General features: G+C 45.3%; 1 protein-coding gene across 1 annotated transcript in view; it reads right to left on the bottom strand.

Moving 5' to 3' along the window:
• The window catches only part of COL6A5 (collagen type VI alpha 5 chain), a 116,997-nt gene that overhangs the window by 37,910 nt on the left and 56,838 nt on the right, over window positions 1-22,249 (bottom strand). Inside the window, exons 21-35 of the mRNA XM_064490805.1 lie at window positions 21,511-21,546; window positions 20,193-20,255; window positions 18,714-18,776; window positions 17,626-17,688; window positions 16,232-16,294; window positions 14,646-14,696; window positions 14,489-14,524; window positions 13,056-13,118; window positions 12,062-12,124; window positions 11,476-11,511; window positions 11,326-11,362; window positions 7,557-7,568; window positions 5,041-5,528; window positions 1,667-1,760; window positions 474-1,127 (exon numbers count right to left, since the gene is read on the bottom strand). Of these exons, the coding sequence (XP_064346875.1) occupies window positions 474-1,127; window positions 1,667-1,760; window positions 5,041-5,528; window positions 7,557-7,568; window positions 11,326-11,362; window positions 11,476-11,511; window positions 12,062-12,124; window positions 13,056-13,118; window positions 14,489-14,524; window positions 14,646-14,696; window positions 16,232-16,294; window positions 17,626-17,688; window positions 18,714-18,776; window positions 20,193-20,255; window positions 21,511-21,546 (1,822 nt within the window). The remainder of the gene's footprint in view (window positions 1-473; window positions 1,128-1,666; window positions 1,761-5,040; window positions 5,529-7,556; window positions 7,569-11,325; window positions 11,363-11,475; window positions 11,512-12,061; window positions 12,125-13,055; window positions 13,119-14,488; window positions 14,525-14,645; window positions 14,697-16,231; window positions 16,295-17,625; window positions 17,689-18,713; window positions 18,777-20,192; window positions 20,256-21,510; window positions 21,547-22,249) is intronic.

Genomic DNA, 22,249 nt, shown 5'->3' on the forward strand with positions numbered 1-22,249 from the left:
CACACACTGGGTCAGAACCTGCGATTGAACAGGGGTCTTGTGTGATGTGTTTGCTCAGACTCTTTGGGAACGGCACAGGATGGTGTCACCACCCTCACCCCAGTCTCCAGGGTCCGCCAAGTTTGGAAATAAACCAGGTGTAGGAGGGGGAACTTGTATTTAAATGCTCCTCCTGGAGACCACTTACGAGCTTCTTTATGCTGAGTGAGTGTGGCTCGGGAGACCTCCAGTCACCTGTAATTCCTGGTGCTGAGACTTTAGCAAAGAAACTGTCTACCATGAAAAAGGTCCCATTGCATTATAACCAAGTCGTAAACAGGGCAAAACCAGAACGTGTCCTATTCCTGTCCCTATCTCAACATCTCACCCGTGTATTTGGGTTAGCGCTAGATACAAAGATAGGTTGGGTTGTCAATATTATCAAGAAACACTAAATTATTAAAACGAAGCAGAAAAACCAAATAGCGACTTACGTCGAACTGAGTACACAAATGGCTTTAAAAACTTCACGATGTAATCCAGATTCGGTTTATGAACTCTCCCAAGTTGTATCAGATGGTGATCCAGTGGGTGGCTGGCTAGCTCCTCCATGTCCGCCCTATGGGTTGACCCCAGGGAAACCACAAATATGACATATCCCTGACACTTGGCCCGCAGAGCCGTCTTCTTTAAGAATTCCTTTCTCTCACGATTTTCTCCAGCAGAGATCACAAGGATGATCCTGTGTTTTCTCAGGTTGGGTGTTCTTGCGAAGAGATTCTCCACAGTCCACAGCAGGGCCTGGCCAATGGTAGCTTCTCCATGTAGCTGCTGGAGGTTAGTCTGAATGTGTCTCTTCATTAGAACTTGACTGTCATACGTTGTAAACTCAAACTCGGTTTTTACCACATCCTTCTTTCTCCTATCCCAAGGAGAATAGGTCAACAAAGCAACTCTATCACCAGAGTCTGAGATGACAGGGTCTGAGGCAATGATGAAGTTGTCAAGCATCGAGCTCACCAAGGTTTTCACACCCTTAAACTCATCTCTTGCCATATTCTGAGAATTGTCTAAGAGGAAGGCTACATCCACGTATGAGTCTTCGGGCAAGAAAATCTCTCTGCTGCAAGCACTCGGAAAACATTTATCTGAAAACACACAGAGACTCATCACTGATTCAAGGTCAACACAAGACACTGTTGAGATCTTCAAGGAATAAGTGACTGATGATAGAGAATTAATAACCTGATCAGTACCTCTTCCGCCTCACATCACTTAAATTAATAAGGAATTTTCAACACCCCCACAATTTCTGTGGCCACTGACAGACAATCTGGGAATGTCTTTGTTGAAAGCAGACGTAGGTAGCATATGTACTTGAAGTCTACAAGTCATATCCAAACTCATTTCAAAAATATTTGTAATATTTTAGAGGCTTTTGGTACAAACAACCCAATTGTCCCCAAGAAAACCCACATCAATTGGCAACATCATCTAAACCAACTTTCACATTCTATGGAAACTTCAGACATTGCAGAGATTGGAACCCTGACCTGCGGTATTGGAGGACTGGAAAACTTAAAATTGGATCTACAATCCAAAATGGACATTTCTGATAAAGCCAGATTTAATGGCTCACCCAGAAGGCATTTGTTTCGGCACAATAAATCCTCCTCATTAGTCTTACCATAGCAAAGGGTACAGCGCCGCAGTCTCTCTAATGGTTCGTATTCCCCATCTGGAGGCACAGGGAGCACCTGGAAGGTCCCGGTGTCGTCAAACTGCGTTGAAAAAGAAGTATGTGCTTATTTGACTGCTTTCTTTAATCACTATCAGGAGTCCATCATGCCCCACTTTGAGAGTTTGGAAAGCACGCAACTGACCACCATCACCTCGCATCACAGCCCCTCGCTCCACTCGGTGCATCTTCACCAGCACACACACGCTATGTCCCTGTGAGCCTAAACACAAGCCCGGAGAAGTATACACATCAGGTATTAGCGTCCCAATTTTATGATGAGAAAACTCCTGCAAGATAACCACAAGATTCACCCACAGGGTGAAGCAAGTATTAAAATCTCATTCCTGAGTAAGCGAGAAAGAGAAAGAAAAATACCATATGATATCACTCATATGTGGAATCTAAAAAAAGAAAAAAGAAGACACTGATGACCTCATCTACAAAACAGAAACAGACTCACAGACATAAAAAACAATCTTATGGTTACCGGGGAGAAAGAGGGTGGGAAGGGATAAATCGGGAGTTTGAGATTTGGAAATGCTAACTACTGTATATAAAATAGATAAACAAGGTCCTACTCTATAGCACAGGGAACTCTATTCACTATCTTGTAGTGATCTATAATGGAAAAGAACATGAAAATGAACGTATGTATTTATACGTATGATTGAAACATTAAGCTGCACACCAGAAATTGACACCACATTGTAAACTGAGTGCACTTCGATAAAAAAAAATAAGTTAATGGTATACCTGGGGGAAAAAAATTATCATTCTTATTTCCAAGCCTGCAATTCTGCACTGAGTTTTTTCACACTCCTGCAAGTGCGTTGGCTTCTGAAGCTAGGTCCTGCCGAAATGTTCCATTCCAAGTTTCCTTCGGCCTCTTTAAGCAGTGATTCCAGTGATTTCCACCCCAATCACACCGCCCACGAGAAGGCGTCATCCGTCAGGTGCCAAGTGGGCATTCCCAACCACAGATTCCAACGGACAGTCTACTTCCAAAGGCAGAGGCAGGAGACAGAAGACACCAGGTCTGTTCAAAACTCTTGCCAGCACACTGCCCAGTTTTGTCTGTTTCTTGATGCCATTTTTGCTTTGATCCTCACTGAAATGGGCAACACACGGCATCCATTCAGTGACTCAAGAACTATTTATTGGGCATTTAGTCTGTAGGAGACACTATGCAAAACAGACACTTTGATTACAGTGAAAGAAATCTATCGCTCCCACGTGCTGAGAGCATCCCTCAGTCCACAGAGAGGTTCATACTTCGCTACTCCTTCTTCGGGAAAGTAGAGGTTAGAAAAGCCATACCCTCTGTCTTTCTGTAAAGTGCCGAGTGAGCATTTGGAAACATTTATCATCATTCCAGCCTTAGAGTTAGGAAGTACCTACTACATTCCTGCTCTCTACCTTTTATTTTTAAGGAAAAAAGCCATTTATTTTTAAATATGGTACTATACCTGCATAAACAAAATATTTAGTATAATCTTCACCAACTTTTTTTTAACTGAAGTACAGTCAGTTACAATGTGTCCATCTCTGGTGTACAGCACAGTGTCCCAGTCATGCATATGCATACATATATTCATTTTCATATTCTTTTTCATTAAAGGTTATTACAAGATATTGAACATAGTTCCCTGTGCTACACAGAAGAAATTTTTTAAATCTGTTTTTGTGTATATCTTCACTAACCTTCATTCCCTTTTATAAAATTTACATATAGCAAGACACCACGTAGTATTATTTTCTATCATATTCCCTTGAACTAAGTGAACTTGACCATAATGCACGTGTACTAGCTAATAACACTTAACATATTCTGAGGAATTATCTTTAATGTAAATAAACTTTCTCCATATACTGAGATCTTTATAAAATGATGACTAAACAGTATAATTTTTCATTTCTTTTTTTCATATTCCATAACACTCAAATTTGATACCACTCACAGAATTAACCACTGTTTTAGTTTTTCTGCTGTGTATGAAACTGAATGCTTTGGGTGCTATTTGGTATTCGACCTGGTTGGTCCCCCAAGTAAAGATTCAGTGCTGCCTTGGTAAATCAAGGAAGTTCATTCACAGGAGTAAACCACACACTTCGTTTGTTCATTCATTCATTCATTCATTCAACAAACATTTACTGAATGCCTACAATGGTAAATAGGTACTGGGGATACAGGACTGAACAAAGCAGATAAAATCTCTATCTTACATTTGAGTCAGGGGACACACACCATAACATAATACATAAATAATCTATCCAGTATGAGGGGAGGTGATTATTTTTATAGAAAATACAGCGTCTTCCTTCTGTCCTTTCTGCCAGGATCGATTGTGACTCTCCCTGTGGCTCTTAGTTTCAAAAATCTGTGGATACGTTACAAGCAGGTTGGGTCTCTCCATGCTGTAGAGGGCTTATTTTTTTTTCAATAGAAACACGTGTATTTGTACAAAAAGTGACCTTCATAACCTCTTGGAGGACCTAATGGCTTTACCCAGCTCTAGGAGCATGTATTTCATGGATAATAGGAATATATTTCAAAATAGCAGGAACAGGAGATGGGAGAAGATTTTCAGTTTTGTAGGGAGAAAGGTGGGGGCATAGATCCCACGAGAATCTGTGAATCCAAGAGGGACAGAGCCTCTTGGGGAAAAGGTTCATACACATCAAGGTTTCACACAACATCAGGGATTCGAAGACCCCCTAAACGTCACTCACCACGTTAAGACCAGCGGTTGCATGGTATCCCCTGAGTGGACCACAGGTCTGAGAGCCACCAGACCTGCAGAGGGCTGGGAGGGCATGGGTTCACTACCCTTTCTATCAGACAGACCTGAGTTCGAATCTCAATTTTGCCACCGAGCAGTGGTACCAAACTGGAGGAGTCACTCAAACTCTCCCGGCCTCGGTTTCCTGATTTTTAAATGGAGGTACCAAGTGCATTCACTTCCGAGGGCTGGGAGGCTATCTTGAGTGTGGATGTAAAGCTCTAGGGCCCGATCCTGGCGCACGGCGGGGAGGGAGCTGCTGGCATTGACTGACCACGTGTTTGTGTAGCTACTGGATTTCACGGACACGGGCAACAAAACAGCTGTGAAAACTGCAAAGGTGGATACGAGGCCCCATCGCTCCCCCGACTCTCCCAGTATTCCCATCCTGCCAGCACCAATGTCTTCTTTTCAAATGGAAGTGCTGAGGATTGAACCCAGGACCTCGTGCATGCTAAGCACTCACTCTACCACTGAGCTACACCCTCCGCCTAGTGCCAATATATTAAAATTAAAGTCAGTGCCAAGGAAAGTACTTACCCCAAAAGCCTCATCAAGGAAATTCCTCTCATTATAAGCAATGACTGCCGGGCTGATCTCCAGGGCGCTGAACTCCATGGTGGCCGTGATGATGGATGACCTACTGGTGGCTTGTCCGTTGCTAAAAAACACAGCAACCCTCTGCACACTGGCTCCCGCGGACGTCCGCTTGAAGACATTCCGGGCCACAAACCGCATTGCGTTCCCGATGTCTCGGACTTCTCTAGACTTTGAATATTTTATCTGGGAAAGAAGTTGAAGGAGGTGCTTCTTGTTACGGTAGTCAGACGGATGGATCAGATAGCTGGTGGCTGAGTCGTAGGAAAGCACAGCCACCCTTGCTCCCACGGGGCAGTTACTTTCCCGGATGTTGAGGTCACTGATGATGGAAGTGATGGTGTTCCTCGTTTCATTGAATCTCAGCTCTGTGATGTCAGAGGACTGGTCCAGGGCAAATACCAGATCCATTGGGTACACGGGACACTTTTCTACAGAAATGAGAAGCAGAAGTCTTAGGTTGTTTTAATGCATCAAAAGCCTTTCCCATCCATCTTTTACTCCAGTGAGGTGAGTTTATGCTGAGGTCTGGGAAAAGGCATGTAATACCCAAAGGTCTAAGACCAGAGGTACCCACACGCAAAGGAAGAAAAGGACTCTGCTTCGTTAGCTGGAAGGTGTTACCTAAACACAGAGCAGTGTGTTTGGCTCTAAAATGCTCAGACTTCACCCCCCTCCCCATTATCAGTCTGCTATTTAAAAGGACACCAGAGGGGGCATGTGGGCTGATGGAACTGTCCTGCACCTTGACTGTGATGACTGTGGTGGTGGTTACAGGAATCTATACATGTGTGAAAAACCCAACGAAAGAGTGGACTTTACTGTATGTACATTTTTAAAAGGAGACGATGATTGATCAGAAAATCGGAAAGTTTATTCTCTTCAAAGAGTTTCAGAGATGATCTACTACGAATGAGAGTCAGTTGAAAGAGATTCATCCACTCACACAGCAAATATTAAGTACCCACCCCGTGAGACGCAGGGGGACAGGTGCTGTGAGATACGTGCAAAGATAAACCGAAGGCAGGTCTGCCCTCAAGGGTCTTGTCCAGGGAGAATCATTATTTTGAAAGGCAGAGAGTGATTATTATTCTTAATGGGGATCAGAGGACAAAGAGGCTGTTTCCAGAGAGAGGGGATCCCAGAGGCTTCGTGAAAGCTAGCTTGGGGATGAAAGCAAGGGTGACAGGAGGAAGGGAGAGGCATGGACCACGGCAGGGTTGCAACAAGCCATGATAATGGCAGGACTGTCTGTAATTCCCAACGCAATCCTGCTAGTCTCATGATGACTGCGCTTGGGGAGTTTCACTCTGTATCAAACATAACTTTTCAAAGACCTTGTTAAAGTCTGAACACAGGAAAAAGAAGTTCTCTGGGAAGTAAGCAACCCTCCCCACCGCCATCTACGTAGGCTGTTCTCGCCCCAATCCGGCTAACTCCCAGAGAGCATTAAACTCAACACATCCCCTTATCCTCAACCATTGTTCTCAGTAATAGATGGAAGAGGAGGCAGTGATTTCGAGATGTGTTTTAAATCAAGACATTTGACTGCAAAGGAATTTTTAAAATGTGAACAAACTCTTATAAAGTGAGAACAATGAAATAGTCCCGATTTCTTAGCCCTATACTAAAAATTATTAATGAAGTGATAAATAAGCATCTTTGTAACTGACCTATTGTCAGAGATTCTCCCAGAAGGCAGCATCAATTTTTATTTATTTTTAACCTCTCCCTTTCCTAGTGCCCCAGCAGGGTACTTGATAAATTTAATTCAGATCCATGAAGTTTTATTGAGTGCTTAGATGTGTGATGGATTCTGGGGGGGGGGGGGCAGGGTGGAGGTGTTAAAGTGAATGGTGCCAAATTTTGGGATGAGCTCGAAGACCATGTGGGTCTCCATCAGCAGGTCTCCAAGAGACCGGAAGCTCTTGGACTTGGCCTGATCGGCTCCATCCAAGGGTCTAAGGCTGCACGGAACACTGACTGTGGTCCAGGTTCTGGGAAGAGCATCCTCCGTCCTCCAGGTCAGACTGACAAGTGTCGGGCACGTGGAGATGCAGGTGTGAAGGGAGGTCAGAGGGAGGAAAGGAAACATCACTCGTCCAAGAAGCGTGTCCCTGGGGTGAGCAGTGGATGGACAGCAGAAGTGGTCAGGCAGGAAGTCCTGACACCCAGCTGCCCAGCAAGGCAGCGAAGACCATGAGCTGTGAACGGTGGCAGGACCCAGAGAGAACAGTAGGGTGATGTGGCCAGCGGCGGGCAATCAGCATTTCATAGTCAGGTCAAAATGTGAATTAACCGTACATACAGTCATAACCCACAGATAGACAGGGGTGTCTGCAGAGAAGGGAGAAGCCCCTGTTCCCATAGGGCGTGAGGGCTGCTTCTCAGTCGGTTTTATCAGAATGCAAGAAGCAGGCATCATTCAGCAAGAAACGAAATACAGTAAGATTACTCACCTTTCCAACAAGCTATTAAAAAAAAGAAAGAGAAAGAGCCTGTTACATTTTTGGAACCCAGACTAAAAATACTCCAAATTCCCCCGCCACAATTTCAACAAAGCTGAATATTCTGTTTGACTCTATGGCAAAGGAGGCTAGTTCCTCATTATGGGGAGCCAAGGTTAAGGACGGAGGAAGACACAGGATTTTATTCATTTGTGAGCCTTTCTGACCTTTCCTCCCTGAGACGCCTGGCCAGCAGACGCTAGCAGAACTCTGGTTGAAATCTGAATCACTGATCACTTGTCCTAGGAGCAGACGAGATGAGCCTCTTATTAAACAGCAAGACAGCTAAAATGCAGTGTGCTTTGTCTCCCTCCTTCCAGCCTTTGGAGAGCCTTTCAGCAAGGCAGGGCTCAGACACAGGGTCTTATTTTCTTCCCCAGTGAACACCTCGGGAACCTCTTTTTTTTTTTTTTCTGCAGAACCCTGAGGATGTCCAAATGCACTTTGTCTCTTCTAAAAAAAGAGACAGCCCCTGTGTGTGAGTGAGCTCCGTATCCAACAGGAGGGGAACCCCTAGGGCTTTCTCCCGAGCCAACCGGCATCTGGTTTCTCCCAGTGATTTACTCAGAGAGCTGGAGACGATTCAGGGAGGGGGAAAGTGGTAAATCTTCAGGAAAGCACAGGCCTGATGATTTCCATGTTCCTTTTACTCCATTCCTAGGAAGCCAATGAATCACTCTGATACACTCAGAAGATTTTCCTGGCACTGGCAACAAACTGGCCCCCGTCCAGCTGTTCCATGGCTCACCTCCCCCCTCACATCATGTTTCTGTTTGTCTTCACCCAGCAGCAGCTGACACGCTAGCTTCCTGCTGAGAGAGCTCCCAGAACCCACAGCCTTATCTCAGTATGGCTAGAGCTCCTGTGGGACTGGAGAACTCACATGTTAGAGCAGGAATACGACCTCACAGGACCTCGGAGATGTCACCCCTCCAGTGAGGTGGCTGAATGAGCACTGAGACCTGTCGCCCCCACGCTAACATCAGGGCTGCACTCTGGAGTTCCACGCTCTCATCTGCACCCTGTTTGGTGACAGAGCCCAGCAGCTCTCCCCTGGGCCCCCTCATTTCCTGGCTAACCCCTTTCCTGCTGTGATGAAAAACCTCAAATTCCAGGTCCTCCAAGGCGGGTACCACCTCCCCAGCTCTCTCACCTCCTTGGATCATTTGATGTAGATCACACACTCCCTTCCACCAGGGGCTCTCCTTCTGTCCCTGCCTGTGGCCCCAGGCTGGTTTTCACCTCCTCCCTGTGCGGGAGGGTCTCTCACATGGGTCTGCCTCCCTGGGAGCATCTCTCCACTGGCTTCTTCCTGCTTCTTTCCCACACTTGGCAGGATTTCCTCATCTCTACTTTCCTGCCCCTCTGCCACTTTTTTTTTTGAAATTGAAGTATAGTCAGTTACAATGTGTCCATTTCTGGTGTACAGCATCATGTTTCAGGCATCCATATACATACAGATATTTGTTTTCAGATTCTTTTTCATTATAGGTTACTACAAGATATCGAATATAGTTCCCTGTGCTACACAGAAGAAACTTGCTGTTTATCTGTTTTACATATAGTAGTTAGTATCTGTTGATCCCAAACTCCTAGTTTATCCAAACCTATCCTCCTTTCCCCTTTGGTAATCATAAGTTTGTTTACTATGTCTGTGAGTCTGTTTCTGTTTTGTAGATGAGTTCATTAGTGCCTTCTTTTTTCTTTTGCTTCCTTTTAGATTCCATAAATGAGTGATATCATATGGTATTTTTCTTTCTCTTTCTGGCTTACTTCACTTAGAATGACATTCTCCAGGGACATCCATGTTGCTGCAAATGGCATTATTTTATTCTTTTTTAAGGCTGAGTAGTATTCCATTATATAAATATACCACATCTTCTTTATCCAGTCATCTGTTGATGGACATTCAGGTTGTTTCCATGTCTTGGCTGTTGTATATAGTGCTGCTGTGAACATTGGGGTGCATGTACCTTTTTGAATTTGAGTTTCCTTTGGCGACCTCAGCCTCCTCTGAGTCTCTTCCCCTGATCCTCCCCTTTATGGGAGCCCCGTTTCATCGGCTGCCTGGAGATCATGTGCCTCTAGGGCCCGCACAGCATTCCTTGGCCTCTACAACGTTTCAACTCATCGTCTCTTCCTGCCCACGGATTCCCTTTCACAACTCCTCTGCCTCCCCACCCACGGCAATACCAAACTTCTCCCGCTTTGGCCCTGCAGAGGTTCTAAACTTGCTATTGTCCTGTTCTTTCCTGGCCGCACATCTGCAATGACTACATTTCTATCCAGTCTACTTCAGTGAGTCTCTGTGATTTTCCCACTTTACATGCATCTGATGGTGACTGCATAAGTGTTATCATCACCCGCAATGGAGACAAGAAGGATCACCTAAAATTCTACCACCTAAACACAACAGATTTTTACTTTTGTTCAATTTCTCTTCTAACGTTTCTGTCTATGTGTGTGTGTGTGTGTGTGTGTGTATAGGTAAATATATATATATTTATATAGATATATATAGGTATACACACACACACACACACACACACACACACCCCTATATGTAAAAGTAAGGATTTAATTTACTTTTTAATGACTATTTTTCAGGGCAGGGGGGAGGGTATAGCTCAGCGGTAGAACACATGCTTAGCGTGCATGAGGTCCTGGGTTCAATCCCCAGTACCTCCATTTAAAAAAATAAATAAACCAACACACATTACTATGCATAGAATAGATGAATGGCAAGGACCTACTATCTAGCACAGGGAATTACATTCAATTTCTCGTAATAACATGTAATGGAAAAGAATCTGAAAAGAAAAAATATGTACGTATGTATATGTAGAACTGAATCACTTTGCTATGCACCTGAAACTAACACTGTAAATCAACTAGACTTCAATTAAAAATAAGTACATAAATAAAGGAATAAATAAATAAATAAACATAATTACCTACCCCCAAAAAATAAAAACAAAAAGAAAAAAATATGACAGCATTTTCATATTCAGATTGAGTCTTCGTAAAAACTCTATCTGCTTAATATTTTATCAGAAGACAATGCACCACAATCTAATTGTTCTTTAAGCGAAAAGAGTCTAAGTGCACAGTCATTTTTCTCTCATGAATACTATTTCAACACCATCGTTCCCTATCTATCATTTTTCCCTTTATTCCTTCGGGTAAATTTCCAGAAGTGGGATCCCTGGGGTTTTGCTAACTCACTTCCCCTTCTTCATAAGAAAAGATCCCTCCATTTGTCGATTCCTGCTTTATTCCTTTGCTGAAACTGTTCTCTCGCCGCTCCCATCACGTCCCCGTATCCGGATTCAGTGACCTCCATCCGAGGAGCCTTCATGAACTAAGTAGCCCACTAACCCCTCCTCCACGTTCCTGCCTGGAACACCGTGCCCCCCACCCCAGGCCTCTGCACGTAACTGTGGCACTAGTGTGAGCTGACTGCACACCTTTCCAGCTGGTCACTGATTGTCTCCCATGGGAGTGCTTTCTCTCCCTGTACGAGCCGTGCCTCCTGAGCTATGGCGTGTGGCTTTTCCTCCCGCCTTGGCTGCGAGCTGTTCCTCCAGCAGGCACTCACGGGGAGTCTGCTCATGAGGACGTGAGGCTCCACCACCACCGATTCCACATGCCCGCCCCGCCTTGGGCCTAAGTGCCTTCACCCATCACTGACGCTCTCGGTCTAGGACACCCAGATACTCACGGCTGTGGTCCCGCAGGAATTGAACCAGATCACACTGCTGGAAATTTCAAGGAGACAGAAGACAGACATGAGTACAGTGATCTCCAAGGGGCCACATTTATTTCCCAGTGAACTGGTTGGATTATCTTTCATGATTAAAGACATACGTACAGAATACACGGGCTGCCCGGCCATGCCTTTAGCTCCCTAGGGAAACAGAAACAGAGCAAGTGATTGGTGTGTGAATTGGAGTCTCCAATGCTCTTTCCCTGACACACACCAAGAATGTAAAAAAAAATTTTTTTTTTAATTTGTTGCCATTTTATTTCCCAATCTTTCTGGAGTCCGCATTGTGAAGTCAGGAGGGTCCCAGCAGTGGTTTGGGAACCTCACCTATCAACTTGTCTCGCTCGACTGAACTTTGCTGGGACAACTTTATGAAGCCTATGCAATCCCACCCCATTTGCAAAACTTGAGTAAAAGAATACCAGCAACAGCTAATATTTGCTTTGAACTTGACAGTTTACAAAGAAAGTTCACCTTGATCTGATGCTCATGGCTGTCTTTTGAGGTGGTTAGAATGGGACACATCATCTCTGTCTTAGGGCGAAACTGACAGACCCTGGGACTGGCCCACCGGCACTCAGGCAGCAAGAAGCAGAGGCTGGCCTTGAACCCAGTGCTTCTGACTTTCAATTCTGTGCCTGTTCCCTTGAGAACCCAGTACCCACTGCTTAGTTCTCAGGAATGTACTTACCCTCTGTCCAGGTGGGCCCTGGCGTCCTGGAGAACCCTCTTCACCTTTCAAACCTACAGTGGGCTGCAGGTAGGAATAACCATCAGTTTCTACGTCACCTATCCATGGGGATTACCCCAGGTTTAATGAAACTTCATACTTAAAAAAAATAATAGCAACTGCTAATTTAAGTCAAGCAAATTCCTTACTTGTAATGTAAATAGTTATTCTTAATTATTGGTAAACATCTATTTCAAAAAACGCAAAGGTACCAGAGCACACAGAGATCTAACAAAAAACCTCCCATCTGCAAAGGATCAAATGAGAGAAGTAACTCCCCGCATACACAAGCACATGGGTGGCCATATCATTCCCAGCACCTCAACGTGAGAGATACGGATGCTAACAAAATGCTCCAGCCAGATGAAAAGCATTGTTGAACTGCATCTCTTTCATGCTGGTAACGACCAGTGAGATTCCACTCAAACTTTGAAATGAAAGGCTGCTCCTCTCAGCATTTTGTTTTTCAGTAAGTATAACACTCTTCTCTGCACTTAGCTAGTGGGAACATCTCAACAGCTTTCCTGAAAATAAACATCCCGGACAATCTTGACTCTCGGGGAGTGGGTGAAATTGTCAGAGGAGGCTCTGGGACACAGTGGGAAGGTATCAGTTTCATTTCTGCTCACAGGGTTAATATTCCGGGCTTTTATCTCTGCTTTAGAAAAGAGTGGAAGACGGTGGCATTTCTTGGAAAAGCCAGTTATCAATCTATAAATATTTAAAATAGTGCAGATTCATGGAGCCATAGAATTTTAGAGCTGAACGTGACCTTTGGTGTCATTAAGTTCAATTCCCACGTGACAGAAATACAGACCCTGAAAAGCTGTATTGAAGACGGCACAGCTAGGAAGTGACCCTGGGTTGGATCGACAATCCACATGTATAATTACAACATAAAAGATGGAGTCTTCCAAAGAAATGTTTATTATTTCTGGAATTAAAGGCCACTTACCGGTAATCCTCTAAATCCTTTCGGTCCGGGCCCCCCAGGAATTCCAGGGTCCCCAACATCACCCTAAAGATTCAGATATAAAAAACCAAGATGTTAAAATATTAGCTATGAAAGAATAAAAATGAGTCTTTCCAAACCAAAACTTAATTGCTCTTGTAACTATATTACATATTAAACTTTAAATGTCATCTCCTCCTGTTATCTGGAACTAAGTCACTGATACACTTAGATGCTCTCCAAACTATTTTAATTTTCTAAGAATGCAAATATTGATGCATAAATATCAACGCAAGGGCTGTCCAATCAGTTACTAAAAACACCTAAAGGACGTATAAATCGAGGAAAACATATGGGGCACTCACTATATAAAATACTGTTGAATGAACTGCTTCCTAAATTCATGCATCATTCCTGAACAAGCTGAAGGTTAAAAAAAAACAACAAAACTTTATTCTAACTCTGGTGGGAAACTAATTTCACCCTTATCATCATGTCAATTTCACATTTATTCATAATTTGAAATATGCTAATTTTCTCTCTTTATCAGTAAATGAGAAAATTGGTCCTTTACAATGAGAGCTCCTATCCTAGCAGTCATTTATACGGTCCCTTTCTGCACCCTTCTCCACCTAAGGAAAGAAACTCTTTTGGTAACTCATTAATCAAAAGCACTTTTAAGGGGACTCAAGAATTGGCAATTTTCCTATGCCGTAGTTGATTTGATTTGCCTAGACATTCTATTTTTTTTTTAAATTCACATTTTCTATTTTAATTTGAGCATCAACTATGGGAAGATGCTCTTCTAGACAGGATACTTTAAAAAAAGAAAAGAAAAGAAATCCTGTTAGAGAATTCCAGTGTAGAAACAGGTATAACGTGAGCTGCTCTGGTTGAAATGGGAGGCACGTCTGGCTATTGAGCAAGGAGATGGATTTTCACCTGGTGGGCAGTGAGGAATTCTGGAAGGTGTCTGACCAGGAGAGTAACAGAATTAGACTACTGTTTGGAAAAAAAAAATCAAGTGACAGCGGGGTTCGGGATTAACTGAAGCAGGGAGAAGTTGGAAGTTGGAAATGGATAAGAATATTGTAATCTTTCAGGGAAGAGGAAGCGGAGGCCACGACAGTGAAGGCTAGACCGAGAGTTCTGCATGAGGTCACCGAGGCAGAAAAATCAAGAAGAGGACAAAGGATCAAACTTGAGAGGATGCCTAGAGGTGCGATTGCAAGACAAGCGACATCAGGCAATGAAGCGCGTCTTTTCCAATTTAAACCTTCACGGGAGTTAAGTATGGTCCTTTCTTCATGAAGCTCAGGCGAAACAGCCGTCCTGATCCTTCCCCTACATTTCATTCAGACCCACAGACTTCTCTCAATTCTCAAGCAGCAGGTCAAGAGCACAGTAATTTCAAAACACGTTCATGTGCACGATACCTTTTCCCCCATATCGCCAGGGAATCCTCTTGGGCCCTACGATTTTCAGCAGAGAACATAAGTAAATCAACACACCATTTCTGCCGTACGATCATGTCTTTTTGTATGATTTAAGCTGGATTCACCAATTAAGTAACTAATTGTTTTCCATATTTACCTTTACTCCTTTTCGTCCCGTAGGACCGTAGCCTGGGATGCCGTAATCACCCTGTGAACATATTGGATCATTTCAATTTCTCAAAAGTGAAAATTAATTGTACTCTCTATCATGGTGTCAGGAGAGAAGCACTGGGGGCTTCCAGGTGGAGGGGGCCGGATTAATCAATGACCTTCAACTCTGGGGACTTGCACGTTGCTGGGTTTTCTGCACTTCCTGGGATGTGCTCCGGTACTCCTCTGGCCAGCTCTACTTTGGAGACATTGCAGGAGGCAGAGGGATGGTCATTTAGGACTAACGTAGTCAGTGGCAATTACTTGCTTGGAAAATTAGGAACTGGTCCAAAGAACACTGGGGGAGGAATTCCCCAAGGAAGAATTATAACTGGCTGATAAACATACGGAAAATTGTTATCCTCCCAAGTAACCAAAGAAATGCAATTTGACACAGTAATGAGTTGCCATTTTTTGTCAATAAGATTAGTAAAGATGGCAGGGGAAGCAACTGACAATACCCCCTGTCAACGTGTGTGCCCTGAAAGCAATTCTGTCCTGCGCAAAGCGTGAGTGCACGCATCCTGTGAATTTTCCTAAGGGTCCTTTGCAATAGAGTTCAAAGCCTTCATTAAATATGTGCATATTTCATGATCCAGCCATGTTGCTTCTAGAAATTTCCGTGTAGAAATGAATTATAGTCCTGTCCAAAAATGTCATTGCATGCAAGAATGTTCATTGTCTTGCTATTTAGGGCAGTGAAAAACTGGAAGCAAAGTAAATACCCAACAATTAGAGATTAATCCAAGGAACTAAGGCACATATGTTCAGTAGACTATTTTAAAGCTATTAAAAGTAACACTGAGGGGAAAATGTAACGACGTGGAAATACGCTTATGGTATGTTGTTCTGTTCGTAGGGAAAAATGGAGTCATGTGTTTTGTATCTCCAGGGCATTAATGATAAATATTTCCAAATGGTGGGATTATGGGTAATTTTTTTCTTTTGCATTTGCCATCTTTTATGCGTAGTAAATTTTCTACAATATCTGTGTATAACATTTACAATAAATATTATTTTTGAAAAGAAAATTTTTTTTCCTTTACTACAGACAAAGAAATTAAAATTTTTTCCTCTAACAGATACCCAATTTCTCAGCCCTCCTCCCCTCCTCCTGTCACTCTGGAGTTTTGTTTAGAACCTTTTTTTTTTTTTTTTAAATTAATGGGGGTACTGGGGATTGAACCTAGGACCTGGTGCAAGCTAACCATGTGCTCTACCACTGAGCTACACCCTCCTCCACTGGAGTTTTACAAGTGGACAGAAACAGGCTGTGCTGATTTTCAATGGACATGGCCAAACCAGCTGTTAACATACACAAACACCCTGCCTGAATGCACACAGCATCCTCTGCACGCCCGCCCCCTCTCCCTCGCTTTAGCAGGACGAGAGCTGCAGGGGCTGGGAGGAACAGCCCTACATCTTCCCAGGAGCTCCCCAAATGCCTTTGGTACCCCAGGTGCTCAAGCCCCCCTCTCAGAACTGAGCCCTCGGAGCTGCCAAAGGGTGGAAGTCCTCAAACCTCGCTCGTACCTGCTTTCCTCGAGGTCCGGCTTGCCCTGCTGGCCCCGGGTCTCCAGGAATTCCTGGCTCTCCCTAATGAGACGAGAGCCCCAGATCAGTAAAATCAGACCTGGCTCCAACCCCAGGATGCTCTGTCTGCTGGCTGGGGACACTCAGGGTCCCCTGGGAGGGTTCAGTGCTCAGGAAGGAAAGGGGTGCAGGAAACCAGTCACCGCCTTCCCCAAGGTGAGCAGGAGACAGCAGCAGAGCCCACGCCTGGACCCAGCCCTGCTCTCCCAGCTGCAGGGAGACTGAAAGCGAAGGCAAAGAGTGGAGAATTTCCTGCAGGGACTGTGGGTTCATTCACAGATTTATTCACCCATCCAACCATTACTTACTGTCCTGGAAAGTGGACCTCACCCAGCAGTGTGGTTGGAAAGAGAGGCAACTAGACAGGTGACTCTACACTGTGTAATGAAGGGCAGGGTCACGGCAGTAGAGAGAGGGGGGCTGTGAGTCAGAGGATTTGGCAGGGATGTGGGGTGGGGGGGAGGGAGCAGGGATGCTGAGGCTGGAAGGATAATGATGATGATGATGATGATGTGTGTGTGTGTGTGCCTGTGTGCATGTGCTGGGAGAGGGTGGAGAGGGAGGAAGAAACATTCAGGAGGATGCCAGCACTAATGAGAAGCCTGGGGCAGACTCACTGGAGGGAGATGAGCCAAGAGGCCCTAGAATTAAACGGGGTCAAAGGGCTTTCTAAACTACCGTAATGTTTGGAGATTTTCCTCGGGGCCACCGGGAAGTTGAGAGCAGCTACACAATTTGTGGGACTGAAATGAAAGCACTGGCCCTTTACACAGATGTGAAGAGTTTCCGATGGTGACAGTACAGCATGAAGCCCAGCACGGAGCCTTCTAGGCAAGGCCCCCTGTGTCACTGCACGGGCCCCCGGCCCAGGAAGCTGGCCCTGGGAGAGGGAGATGCTAAAAAGTTTTGAGCAGGGCAACGAGATTCTGAACAGGCCTGCTCTGTAACCATCTCCAACAGGGCCCCTTCAGGGAAGGGAGGCTGAGTTAGATGTGGGAACTGCAGGCACAAACAGATCTGAATTCGGACACCTCACGGCCCTGGTCACCTCTGGCACCAAGCGCGTTTGTGCATTCAGGAAACCAGGGAGTTGAGATTTTTCAGTGGTTTCCTGATCAGTGAGTAAGCTGTGTCTCTCCCAGTGAAATGGGGCAGCTTCACAGAGAGGTCAGCAGTTAGAAATTCTTTGCTCAATAGAAGGAAAATAATGTATTTGGCAGAAAGCTGGTGGGCAGTGGGGGTGCTGAGATCGTGTGAGGAATTTACAAGAAAGTCAAGAGAAAACAGGGTTGCTCTTTTCTCAGTATTTGAAGTCTGTTAGAAACAACACGGACCTTCTTCCCCAAGGGTCCAGGCCTTCCATCACTTCCTTTATCTCCCACCGGGCCAGCGGCGCCCTGGAAGAAAACGGGCAACATAGATACTGGTGTTGCAGTGATTTTTACAAAACCTGTTAGATTAGTTTTGCTTTTCTTCGTGTCCTTTCCAACTCCCCCTCCACAAGAGACCAGCCACCCAGGGAGGGGAGACATCTGGGCTGAAACCAGGTGGTGCAGGTGATAGTCCTGGTCAGATGACCCTAAGTCATCATCTGCAGGGCCATCACGGTTCACAGGGGGCCTCAGTGAGAAACAGAAAAGGCGCCCTTGTCACGACACACATTATTTCTGAATGTGGCAAGTTTGCCGTAATGGACCGATTTTGTTAGAACAAGACATGGTGGTACCATTGCCACTTCTGTGCCCTGAGCCATCCACACTTGCAAAATGGTATGCGGAACGTGTCTCAGTTTCCCCATCTGCAAAGGGGGACCTTTTCCAAACACACTGGGAAGATAACAGAGCAAACACAGGGCTTGCTTGCCTTCTGAGCTCTTGCTATTTGCGTGGAAGGACTGAACAGATTCAGCACATTTTTCATAGGAATCCCTCGCCATCCAAACTCTCATTACTCACTGTCAGAAACTTGGGAAGCACATAGCTTCACAGATGAATTTGAAGCTGAACTTAGAAACCAAATAAATTTGGGAAGTGAGGGAGCTTTACAGAGTCCATTTCCAATATCCGTAGTCAGTGGACGTAGGCACGGCACTGATCATTTTTAAAAGTTAGAAAAACCAGAGACATGGACCAGGCTTGGAAACGTTCATGAGTCAGCGAGATCTGCCTGCTTTCAAATGCTTTCTCCCGGCTGATGAAGTGGGTCTGTGCTTTCCAAGTAAAACCCCAGGGAAGGAGAAAGGGGAACGCTTAAGCTATGGTCAAGGAATCTGAGCTGTTTACCCCCAATTTGTCCCAAGCTAATCCCCAAACAAAATACTGCATATGTAGATCATGTAAAATAAACTCTATGTGAAGATGTTCTTGAAGAAAGAGGAAAATGAAGCTTGGAGACCACTGACGGTACCGTCTGAGTCACTCACCTGAGGTCCTTTGTGACCCTGGTTCCCCTTCTCGCCTTTCCTGCCCGGAATTCCGTTTAACCCCTTTGGCAGTAACAAAAGAAACATCATGCAGTGAAGTCAGTGAACACAGACTTTCTTCATGAGTGCTTTGAATCCCCCCTCGCCCCATGGAAAAGCGCTGGTCCAACCCTTCACACAGCCTTTGGCTCTGACATTAAGCACGTCTCAGGAGAGGAGCTGAGGGGAGACCTAGACTCAGAGGAACAGCTCCTGTGAAGGAATTCCCTGCCTGGGTATAAGCTCTTCATCCCTCTCCAACAGGGAGAGACGGAAAAGAGAATAAAAGGAGAAATAAAGCCTGTAGAAGAAGGAAGAGAGACACAAACAATCATCAGAAGGATTCCTTTGATGGGGCAGGTTCCTTGGGCCAAATAACTTAACAATGTGTAAAATTAACACCAAAGGACATTTCCCCAGCAGATCCCTATCAGAGGAATTAAAGCAGATTTTCTGCCACATTTCCCATCAAATGCATGGTTCTAATATGGTTCTCTCACCAGAAGGAAAAACCGGAGGTGCTGGTAATGTGTCTCACCGCCGAAGCACCAGCTGTAAAATGTCCCGGGTGCCCAGGCCAGTGGTGGGAGGAGCCCCTGGGCCAGCTTGGTTCACTGTCCAAGCAGCAGAGCTAGTAACACCCCTCTGCCTACGACGCCTGGGGATGGGCTGAAGCGGGTCCCACGGTTACTCGCTCTGGGAAACACCAGCCCCACTCAAGAGAATTCCCAATTCCAGCTCAGTGTTAAGAATCTAGGAGAACAATGAACCTCTGGAGAGGTCTTAGGATGGACACATCTATGCAGGCAGGGGCCTTCCAGACAGTCCAGGCTCAGGGGGCCCCAGCAGGACCCCAGAAGTACCCACGTGTTGCAAAGCGAATCTCTAAGGACGACCCCTGCATATTGCTGACCTGGACGAGAAACAGACCTGTCCCGCCTCCAGCGCCCAGCTCACTAACGATATGACCAGATGGCTCACGTAAAGCCCTACGGGGGACATCCCAGAAGCAGTGTCACGCCCTGTGGGGTTAGCTTTGGGTGAGCTGAACAACTCTTCCCAGTTCCTAACTTTCCTTCATGGGGAGGGGGGTGTCTGTGTGCAGGACTTCTCTGTAAAAAAAAAAAAAGCAATTTGTTGATCCTGAAACTGGCTCCTAATATAGTATCAAAGTCTTAATAATTCATTATTGCTAAAACGCAGACACAATATGAGGTGCACACAAGAGCATGCCTTTCCTCTACCAGGGAGCTGTGAATTTTGATGGTGCAAAATCACCCACTCACAGTGAGAAATGCAGACTCCCAGAGACGTGGACCTTGGAGGAGGGCGGGGGCTGCTTAAAATGTCCTGTCGTTTATTTTTATCATAATACACCTTCCCATCTCCCCATCAGAATAACAGCATCATGCATCAGTATTTATAAATACTCCAACACACCTGTGGACCTTGTAATCCTTCGGGTCCCAGTGCGCCTTGAGGTCCAGGGTTCCCAGGTTGTCCCTGAGGGATGAGTTTTCAGGGTTAGAATTCTTTCCACATGGTTTCCATGTAGATTCTCTCTCTCTCTCTCTTTGTTTTTCAGATTTGCATAGTTATTTTTTTTAATTGAAGTAGAGTCAGATTACAATGTCCTGTCAATTTCTGGTGTACAGCATAGTGTTTCAGTCATACAAGTACATACATATATTCCTTTTCATATTCTTCTTCATTATAGGTCACTACAAGATACTGAATAGAGTTCCCTGTGCTGTACAGTAGGACCTTGTTGTTTATTTATTTTACATATAGTAGTTAGTATCTGCAATTCTCGAACTTCCAATTTATCCCTTCCTATCTCCTTCCCCGTCCTGGTAACCATAAGTCTGTTCTCTATGTCTGTGAGTCTGTTTCTGTTTTGTAAATTAGTTCATTTGTGTCTTTTTTTTTTTTTTAGATTCCACACATAAGTGGTATCATATGGTATTTTTCTTTCTCTTTCTGGCTTACTTCACTTAGAATGGCATTCTCCAGGTCCATCCATGTTGCTGCAAATGGCATTATTTTGTTCTTTTTTATGGCTTAGTAGTATTCCATTGTATAAATACACCACAGCTTCTTTATCCAGTCATCTGTCGATGGGCATTTAGATTGTTTCCATGTCTTGGCTGTTGTAAATAGTGCTGCTATGGACACTGGGATGCATGGGTCTTTTCGAATTAGAGTTCCCTCTGGATATATGCCCAGGAGTGGGATGGCTGGATCGTGGGGCAAGTCTATTTTGAGTTTTTGAGGACTCTCCATGCTTTCTCCACAGCGGCTGCAGCACAGAGTTTCTCTTTATGGTAGCTCATGCTACAGTGAGTGGTACCCAGAAGCTGTTCTGTCCAACTCTTGGTCGTGTCCCACTTTGCCTAGGAGGATATTCTTCCATACCATCTAAGAATTGATCTCTTGGTCATTTCTCATCTTAATACAGAATTTCACTCCCTTACAGTCACCGCTCAGGGCATGGGCAGAGCTCAGACTGTGGGACTGCACAGGTGCCCGGTCTCTAACATGTCTGTTGGGGGGGGGGTACTGCCTGAGGTCAGGCCCATCCTGTGCATGCCAGCGAACTGATGGACACTTGGACCCCCTGGGCAGTGGGGCTCATGTCCAGGGCTCGGTGCTTCCCACAACATTCCTGCAAACGCTCCCTCACTGGTGGTACCATCTACACGTGAGATATCTCCTTGGCCCCACCACCCACAGAGGACAGGAAGGAAAGGATACTCACCGGGGCACCCTGGGTCCCCCGTTGGCCTTCTCGTCCCTGGATCAGAAGAGACAAAGGGTTAGCATATAAGTATCTGGAAGGAGGCTCCCTAGAGGCAAACAGGCAGACAGAAGTAACAGGCAGCTCACAGAAATCACTTCCCCGAGGCACTTTCTGAAGACACGTTTTCACACTGGGCACTTAATTACCAACCAGCGTTTGGGGGACCGATCGCAAACCAATCTGACAGTCATTACAGACTCCTTTCTAGCCTGACAACTCGGACAATGACCCAGGAGGCTGTTTGGAGCATCAAATCATTCCCACACACCTGTCTTGTCCCTTTCTGTCTCGGGCCAGTCCCACAAGGCACCATCCGCTGACGCAGGCTTGCTGCGTGACTAAGCTGTGCCACATCCCTCTCTCTCTGTCCTGGGCTCCTGATCACGTCTTAGGGAAGAGTGATGATCGTTACACACAGTGCTTCCTACAGGCCCCCTGGGGTCAGTCTCCGTGGAGTTCTCCAAGGAGGAAATGGCTCATGGGGTCTGCTCAGCTCTGCACTGGTCCAAATGCCACCGTCTGGTTCAACTGTAAAAAGCCAGTCTGAAGCCGAAATCCATCTGCTTCTCTCCAGAAGTCATGTCATGTCACCATCGCCGGCTGAGGCTCTCCACTTAGTGGCTGTCCCTCCTTCCCAGAGGGTAGCCAAGCAGGAAGAAGATTCATATCCCGAATCCCAACATTTTCCCTCAACGGC

The sequence above is a fragment of the Camelus dromedarius genome, chromosome 2 (genome assembly GCF_036321535.1).
Source record: "Camelus dromedarius isolate mCamDro1 chromosome 2, mCamDro1.pat, whole genome shotgun sequence".
Classification (NCBI taxonomy): domain Eukaryota; kingdom Metazoa; phylum Chordata; class Mammalia; order Artiodactyla; family Camelidae; genus Camelus; species Camelus dromedarius.